The sequence below is a fragment of the Sander lucioperca genome, chromosome 16 (genome assembly GCF_008315115.2).
Source record: "Sander lucioperca isolate FBNREF2018 chromosome 16, SLUC_FBN_1.2, whole genome shotgun sequence".
NCBI lineage: Eukaryota > Metazoa > Chordata > Actinopteri > Perciformes > Percidae > Sander > Sander lucioperca.
Window position 1 is genome coordinate 11859292 of NC_050188.1, and position 9242 is coordinate 11868533.

General features: G+C 42.5%; 1 protein-coding gene across 1 annotated transcript; it reads right to left on the reverse strand.

The window, feature by feature from the left end:
* Positions 1-2679: 2679 nt before the first annotated feature.
* LOC118493375 (zinc finger protein 32-like) lies at positions 2680-9023 on the reverse strand. Its single transcript, XM_035993010.1, has 4 exons — positions 8871-9023; positions 4820-5047; positions 3140-4038; positions 2680-3049 (listed from the first exon to the last, which is right to left on the reverse strand). The coding sequence occupies exons 1-4, from the start codon at positions 8917-8919 to the stop codon at positions 3008-3010; spliced, it is 1218 nt and encodes a 405-aa protein (XP_035848903.1). The 5' UTR covers positions 8920-9023; the 3' UTR covers positions 2680-3007.
* Positions 9024-9242: the final 219 nt, after the last annotated feature.

Genomic DNA, 9242 nt, shown 5'->3' on the forward strand with positions numbered 1-9242 from the left:
AGAGAGAGACAGAGACAGAGAGAAACAGAGACAGAGAGAGAGAAAGAGAGAGAGACAGAGACAGAGAGAGAGAAAGAGAGAGAGACAGAGACAGAGAGAAACAGAGACAGACAGAGAGAGAGAGAGACAGAGAGAGAGAGAGACAGAGAGAGAGAGAGAGAGGGAGAGGTGCACTGTTTGCACACTCCTCACAGACTTGGAGAGACGCTGTGCTCGCATGAACTCGGAGGGAAACTGCAACAAAAGTATCGATCCGATACCAATACTCATCTTGGTATCGATACTATCGATATTTAGATCGATACGCCCAGCCCTACTAAACATATTCTTTGTAAATCTTTTGCAGCAACGGACAAACAAGCCGTGGAGTAGTAACGCTACGAGGCAGAGAGCCGGCCGCAGAATGAGTCAAGTTAACTTCATGCTTCATCCACACAAAGCACGCTGCTGTCGCCCCGAGTGACGGCTTCATTCGGCTCGTTTTCTGTCAATGATGTGTTGAGGGGCTAACGTTAAGGTGGAGTTAGCAAGCTAACGTTAGCCAACTAACACCGGCCGGCTGGCTGGTTCTGCCGGGCTTTTATGCTGCATCTGTTACAGAGAATGAGCTCAACAGCGGGCTGGCTCTAACGTTAGTGGTCCGCTGACCCACTCAGGCATGCAAACAGGTATTTTTACTTCTAACAGTCCTCTCACCTTCCTTTTCTCAAGTCTTAATCTTAAAGATTTCACTTTATTTCATCCTGGAGGGTACTAAGCATGTCCTGGTGTACCACACCGGTCATATCAAACAATTATATTTCTTTACTTTATTAGCTTAAATGTGGCCTAATTAATGGCATAGGAGACACCAGGGTTTCCCGCAGCACTTTGCAGTTAAAGCTCAACTCTCGCCAAGATGCAACCTAGGGTCTTTTTGTGAATGTACCCGAGTCAAACTTTAGTTTAAAAGCATATTTAGGACGGAAGCGTCACTTTTAAGATTTACCGTATTCTAGTTTTTGGTTCAAATGGCCTTTTGAATGGGAGTGCTAGGGGCACTTTGATGCTAGCCTCAAAATATCTATTTTTAAAACACTAAGAAGGCTCGACACAACATGAGACTTTGCTCCAAGTATCACCAGGAGCTCTACACCTTAACGGAAGACTTGACAACATTGTTTGTGTTCACAGAGTTTACTAAAAAGAAAGGTTTTGAGCAACTCACGTTAGCAGTTGTTGTTTACGCTATCCGCCATTTTCCCAGTCCAAAATAGGCGATCTCCGAATGTGAATGAACGGACTCCATAGGAGGAAATATCATTCTTATATGAGGCTCCTTTTTCAACTACAAGGTCAATATTGTGTTTCACTAACAACACTATGAGGCTAGCATCAAAGTGCCCCTAGCACTCCCATTCAAAAGGCCATTTGACCCAAAAACTAGAATACGGTAAATCTTAAAAGTGACGTTTCCGTCCTAAATATGCTTTTAAACGAAAGTATGACTCGGGTACATTCACAAAAAGACCCTAGGTTGCATTTTGGCGAGAGTTACGCTTTAAGGCGACCGCCTAAGCAAGACGCGCCTGCTGCCTAATCTATGTTGTCAAAAAAAATAATGTATTTGAGCGATATCCGCCGTGTTACTCTGTCCTGTTTTCTCCTTTTCATTCCACACCACACAGTTGACAACCTGCAGGTGGAGGCGGTGGAGATAGGCTCGGACATACACGCCGCTGTGGACTTGTCAGTCTCGCAAGCGGTTTCAGGAAAGTGGCTGCATGTGTCCGACAACGCACAGAAGATTAACCGGGACAAGCCTACAGCTGTACACGGACACGGAGCGCGGAAAGTGTGTCAGAGCCTCCCGGACGGTGAACTGAGAATCCGTTACCTGCTTGTCGGTCAAATGGTTAATGATCGGTTATTTAATGTCACTGTGCTTTCTGTTGGAAGGCTGGCTGCCAAAAATCGCCACTTACTACCTAATTAATTAGCCTGAGGTCAACGATAGCTATCAGTAAACAGAAGTGACGTGGTGGGTGGTGGCTTGCGTCTGGTGTTTGTGTGTGTGCGTGTCCGACCTGCAGACAGACAAACATTTACTCGCCATGTGGCAGATAGCCACATAGATATAATTTATTTATATATTATTATTTAAATGTAATATTTAGTGTTTCATAAATAATTTGTTAACTGTAGTACAGAGTCTGTAATCTATCGCACAAACAAGACCCCCCTCCTCCCGCAATCCACAAGTGAGTTTTTATAGTTTTCTACAGATCATAATATGTCCATCTCAGCTTTGCTCCAAAGAGAAAACTCCTCCTCTCCCTGACAGGAAACACCTTGCTAGGCTAACTTCCCTATGCTACCTCCCTCACATCTCCCTTGTTTAAACTAAAGATAGCTTTCGACCTGCACTTCCTGTCTCCCTGACACAGACAGAAAAGTCTCCTCTCTGAGACTGCTGGGTCTAAATTCTGCTTAACCCTTTTGTTGTCTTCCCTTCAACCTTGAAAAAAACACATTTTTTCCGACGTTTTTGATGCCTTTTTTTGTTTCTCTGTTTGTTTTTGCTTTTTCCAACGTTTTAAATTTTTCAATTTTTCTTCTACACATTTTCAGCGCTTATTTCTACGTACCATATTTTCTGATATAAAACTAAAATTTAAAAAGTCAACACAAGGGTTAAACATGATACACCAAATTAAAACATGAACCCAATGTATATTGAATAAACTCCCATATTGATACATGATTAATAGTGAATCTTGCTAATCATACGTTACTTAGAAAGAAGTGAATATATGTGTGGGTCCTATAAAATATCAGGTGGTTACATTTGTCTGATTTCTTGATTATATGACAGACATTACAAGACAAAAGAATATCTAATAAAATATTTAAAATAAGAGTGTACTTTTTCCTACCACACAATATAATGTCTTCTATCTAGATGTTGATACATAAAGATTTTTGTTTGATACTTGAGGAGTTTAGCTTGGACTTAAAGGCACCAACGTTATTCCATGTCACCAGTCTCAGGTTCAGAAGAGTCTCCAGTCTGGTCTTCAGTCTCTGGTTGTAAAAGTGGATGTGAGTTCCTGGCTGGTTCTGGTCCTCCACAGTCCTCTCCATCAGCTTCTGTTTCCATCTGACCAACACATTTATGTGTTTTGACATCAGAACGCCAGGCAAATCTTTTGTTACAAACACTGCAGCTGAATCTTTTCTCTCCTGTGTGGACTGCCATGTGTGTCCGTAAACTTCCTCTTTCTGTAAAAGATTTCTTACAGACTGAGCAGCTGAAAGGTTTTTCTCCTGTGTGAGTTCTCATGTGTTTCTTCAGGGTTCCACTATCAGTGAAAGCTTTACCACACTCAGAGCAGCTAAAAGGCTTCTCTCCTGTGTGGATTCTCATGTGCAACCGTAAATTTCCACTCTGTGTAAAAGATTTCTTACAGACTGAGCAGCTGAAAGGTTTTAATCCAGAATGAGTCATCATGTGTTTCTTCAGGTTTACACTTACAGTGAAATCTTTACCACACTCAGAGCAGCTAAAAGGTTTTTCTCCTGTGTGAGTTCTCATGTGTTTCTGTAAACTTCCACTATGTGTAAAAGATTTATTACAAACACTGCAGATGAAAGGTTTTTCTCCTGTGTGAGTCATCATGTGTTTCTTCATGTTTCCACTATCAGTGAAAGCTTTACCACACTCAGAGCAGCTAAAAGGCTTTTCTCCTGTGTGGATTCTCATGTGTCTTTTTAGAGTTGTCTTGAAGCCAAATCTCCTCCCACACTCAGAGCAGCTGAATGTTTTCTTACATCTTGAATCATGTTTCAGAGAGTTTAAAGCTGACTGAGGTTCTCTGGTCTCCTTCCAATCAGCACTGTCATCAGTCTCAGGTTCAGAAGAGTCTCCAGTCTGGTCTTCAGTCTCTGGTTGTAAAAGTGGATGTGAGTTCCTGGCTGGTTCTGGTCCTCCACAGTCCTCTCCATCAGCTTCTGTTTCCATGTGTTGAGTTTGTCTCTGATGAAGCTGTGAGGACTGAGCTTCCTCTTCATCATCTTCACTCTTCACAGGGACAGGAGTGAATGGGAACTTGGTGATATCAGCCTCCTCCAGCCCTTGAAGCTGCTCTCCCTCCTGACTGCTCCACAGTTCCTCCTGTTCCTCTTTAATGTTTAGGGGGGGCTCTGGCTCCTGCTGGTCCACACTGGAGCTACACTCCTGCTGCTCAGGGGGAACATCTTCTTTAACCACCAACAGCTGCTCAACATCTGCAGGAAACACAAATTGAGGAAAACTGGGACGTCAGACAAACCAAGAGAACTGCAGCATTCAACAACTTGCCTCCGTTAGTCAGTCCCTCCAGGATTGCGTGATGTCGCGATCACAACAATTCACGCAAATTATTTGGTGGTATTATTTTTGTGGTGGAGAGTGGACCCCCCCCACACACACACACACACACACACACACACACAGATGTATTTTTCATAGATGTTCTTTTGAACGTACACATGTTCCAACAAAACAAATTCCTTCACAAGATTTTGCAGAGGCACCATGGCTCCATCCGGTGCTTAGCACCACCCAAGATGATTGTGATTGATTTAAAGAAATGCCAATAAACCAGAGCATGTTTTTCTCCTATCCAGGAATGCTGTGTGGAGTAGCCAGACCTTCCTCCGCAGTGCTGTGTAGGAAGGTCTGGACATGCGAGACTAGTAAAATAAAATGAAAATAAATAAACCAGGTTCTCTTGAACTTTTATGCTTTTGACTTCTGCCAATTCTTTCCCCCTAAAAACCCTGTTAACGTGGTTCCTACCTTCCTCTTCATCATCTTCACTCTTCACAGGGACAGGAGTGAATGGGAACTTGGTGATATCAGCCTCCTCCAGCCCTTGAAGCTGCTCTCCCTCCTGACTGCTCCACAGTTCCTCCTGTTCCTCTTTAATGTGTGGGGGGGGCTCTGGCTCCTGCTGGTCCACACTGGAGCTACACTCCTGCTGCTCCTCTTCACCAACAATCACTTCCAGAACATCTGGAGGTAAAGCTGAAACACCGACAGACATACATTAAATATCAGTCTCAACAATACTTTGCTAATTAGCTGATTTTACCGTGATAAGGACGCAGCTTTATACGCAGATTTATAGTATCAAATCATAACAAGAGTTATCTCAAGACATTTTACAGATAGAGTAGGTCTAGACCACATTATATAATATACAAAGACCCAACAATTCGAGTAATTCTCCCAAGAGCAAGCATGGTCGTGCGAGATAAAGAGTGACTGAAGAGAGAGAGCGCCCAGCAGCGTTAGAACAAAGCCGTAAATCAGAGAAATAAAACGTGTTTTCGCCGATTCATCACTAGAAATGCAACTATAGCAAGCATCACACTATCACTAACGTTATTCACATTCATATTTACACAATACATGATATATCCAGCTACAAAAAGTCTAAAAGTCGGAAGTTAGGACGGAAGTGCAAAGAGTGGTTGCAATGGAGACGATACACCGTCTTGTCTCGTCTCACTGGTGTTGAGTTCTGTTGACAACTCTGTTGCTCTGATTGGTTGTAGGTCTATCCAATTGAGTGCAGAGGCATTTTCTTTCCTGGTTGGGTTGAAACACGCCCCATAATCACAGCCCAATGGAGCAGTATCAGACTCATATTCTGACTAGAATCTGAGTATGACCACGTCAGGCTATCGATTTATCCCCAAAGATCATCATACAAAACTGAGCTTCCAAAACCCTTAAAAAAAACCTCATGCCTCCACTCAGCTCCGGCTGTAAAAGCTGTGGCGGTCTGTCTGAGAAAATCTCCGAACTGGAAGGTAAGGTAACTTTGCTGCACCGGATCAGACAGCAGGGCTGCAACCAAATGCTCGCATTTTGCAACCAACAGCTGTCAATCAAGGTAAACTACAGAGGTCCGTGGGTTAGATCGCCTTGAAAGTGAACAATCATAGGAGGGCCAGTGCCTCCTTGGTTTCCACCGCCAAAGTGTCGAAAGTCAGTTTCATTCACACGCGCAGAAATCAACTTGGAGAGCAGAGTTTACCTGTGAGAACATGTATGCCTTCCAGCGCTCGCAAAGCGGACACTCTGTGGTGCGTGGTGGCTGCTGTGTACGCGTGCTGCTTAGCCTTTCTTTCCTTCTCCCTATGTTTTTGTTTTAACGCTCGCAGCTGCCTGTTCAACTCTCGATTGTTGAATCGGTGCGCGAAGGATAACATCTGCGCGTGTGAAATGATATAATTTGCTCGTGAGCCATGTTTTATCGCACTCACGAGATATGACATAATCCTGACTTCATAGAAAACCTTTTGTATGAAAACATGCAACTGATTAACACACATACATTAAAATATACATACATTAAAAGAGTAGCTTATTATTGTATAAGTGGTGCAGGGGTGTACGGAGCAAAAGTCTGTATTGTTGCTGCGTATGATCTCTACTGATTTTACAATCCTCTTGAATGTTTTTCTGCCACAAACGCAAACGTTCCTTCGGTTGATCTCGCCATATAATGCCGCAGCTTGCTGGTCCGATGTGCGGGATCAGGCGACTGCCGGGGCGGACTGATCATGCTCCGGATGTGGGCTGCACACTGGATCACAGGTGTGCTCCTGTGTCGGGCGGTGGCACAATGGCCCAGCGATCAGGATTACAATAACATGTTTATTCACTACAATTATCCATGTTAACACGGACATCTGCGTTCAGACAGCCTGCATCGGCCGTTAGACTGGAGCCGAGTTTGGCAAATACTGCTCCACTTATCTTAACTACCAGACCATCAACTATCTCCACATCTTCCACCATTTTGTCAGGTCCGCTGGTCGCGGCTGAGTTTTTTCAGATTTGGGTCACAGGACTTGTTTGTTTTCAGGTGCGCGATCACGGAAGGCTTGTATCATGTGGAGGCGTTGACAGTGTTGTTGTCATTACTTACAATTCCTCATGGGGGAGACAGAAACTACCCACTATAGCAGGGATTCTCAAACTTCGACAGTTAACTCTATTGAACGTGAACGGCAGTTAGCCGACCCGAACGTTAAAGGCTCGCGGCTGTCAACGTTGTCATGACAGCAGTGGTGTAACGGACCAGAGTTGAACACTCACGGTTTGGAATGCATGTGAACCGCTGATCAATTGCAAAGTTTAACCGTAATAATAGTGTGAAATAAATGTTTACTGTCGCTGTTACTTAAAGTAAGCTGATGAATCTCTATGGAGGGTTGCTGTAAAAAGATACAGGCAACTAAATTTTCTGTTCACCTGAACGCAGCATGTTAAAATCCAGCGCTAATATGGCACCGGTGCCAAACCGACCGGTATCTACCAGACGGAATAGCAACACGGATTTCGGTGCAACTGAAATGCTCTCTGATGCTCTGAAAACAGAAGTTAGAGGTAACAGAAGCATCGCTGCATGTGATGCTAGTTAACACTAATAAGACGTTACACTTGGCAGCAGGTAACGTGTATGTTAGCCTACCGTTAGCTAGCAGATAGATTAAACACAGTTTAAATGCTGACAGCTAAACGGTGTAAAAGTGTGACTGTATTTCACTGGAGAAAAACAACACACACACACAGAGACACAGAGACACACACACACACACACACACACACACACACACACACACACACACACACACACACACACACACACACACACACTTCTCCAATTTCCTGTTTCCTAAAAGTTACAAATCAACGTTTTGGTCAACTGATGGACTGATTTATATTTATTAATAAATTATATGTATGGATATATTTTATATTATTATAACATGTGACACCCTCCCCTCTTTGAAGTTGATTCATTTCTTCTTCCAGCTTTGACAGCATCACAGATTAAGCCTTCAACTATTTATAAATATATATTTCAGCTGATAGCTTCTTATGTGATAAAATTTAGCTTTTTAGCTCCCAAGATTTCTCTATCGCATAGTCAGAACTGACTGGAACGTACCAGTCAACAACTTCCTCAGAAAACTGGCTGGTACTGGATGTACTGGCCCTTTAAAAAGGTATTTCACCAGGTCTAAAGTTAATTGTGGGCTATAATCTGTCAGATAAAAGCCTCATGAATGAAATCTAGTCATTCTGAGGCAGAAATAACATTTTAAACACAAGGTAGAAGCTGCAATCACTTTTTAGCAAGACTGGATGTTTATAATGTAGGCAGCACTGGAATGTAACTAACATTTAAATAAATAACATTTACTCCAGTACTTGTACTTCAGTCCAAATGTTGAGGTACTTGTACTTTACTTGAGTATTTTCTCTTCATACCACTTTCTACTTCTACTCCGCTACATTTCAGAGAGAAATATTGTACTTTTTACTCCACTACATTCATCTGTTACAGCTTTAGTTACTAGTTACTTTAGTTACTCGACTACATTCATCTGTTACAGCTTTAGTTACTAGTTACTTTAGTTACTCCGCTACATTCATCTGTTACAGCTTTAGTTACTAGTTACTTTAGTTACTAGTTACTTTAGTTACTCCACTACATTCATCTGTTACAGCTTTAGTTACTAGTTACTTTAGTTACTAGTTACTTTAGTTACTCCACTACATTCATCTGTTACAGCTTTAGTTACTTTACACATTAAGATTCCTTACTGTAACAGTGTGGTATTAGTACTTTAACTGCAGTAAAGGGTCTGAGTACTTCTTCCAGAACTGAATGTAGGACAGCGGATGTTGTTCTTGCAGCTGAAGGACTGTGAGGATAAAGTTAGCAGCTGATATAAAAACACGTTAGCTTCAGGAGCTAGCTGCATGCGGCTAGCAGGCTAACGTTAGCTTAGCGTGATTATGAGAGCAGTTAGATTGTCAGACTAACCTTCTCCCCGCAGCTTGGTCTCCTCCGTGTGTTCCCGGTGTCGCTCCATCTCTGATCAACAAACTAACAAACGCTGTTTGGGATTCCCTGATCTGGATTCAGCTAACGGCTTCTCTCCTCACGGGGAAACAACAACAAACACCACTTCCGGGGGACCGCTGTCAAAATAAAAGCCCCGTTATTCTATTTTCACTTTTTTTGTTTTGATTTCTTTGTTACATTTAGGAACCCTGTCTTTCTGGTTTACACATTCTTATAATATATTCTGTTAATACACTGCATATATCTATATTATTCTTACTACTATTATAACGTTACTGCTACTACATTGCACATATCTTTACATGTCCACACTGCACTATATTTCCTGTC

Coding starts and splice junctions, on each gene's coding strand:
- LOC118493375 (XM_035993010.1), bottom strand. CDS start 8,919: ATGGAGCGACACCGGGAACACACGGAGGAGACCAAGCTGCGGGGAGAA. Junction 5,048..8,870: donor GACCAAGCTGCGGGGAGAAG/GTTAGTCTGACA, acceptor TCGGTGTTTCAG/CTTTACCTCCAGATGTTCTG. Junction 3,050..3,139: donor CACATAAATGTGTTGGTCAG/ATGGAAACAGAA, acceptor ACTGAAGACCAG/ACTGGAGACTCTTCTGAACC.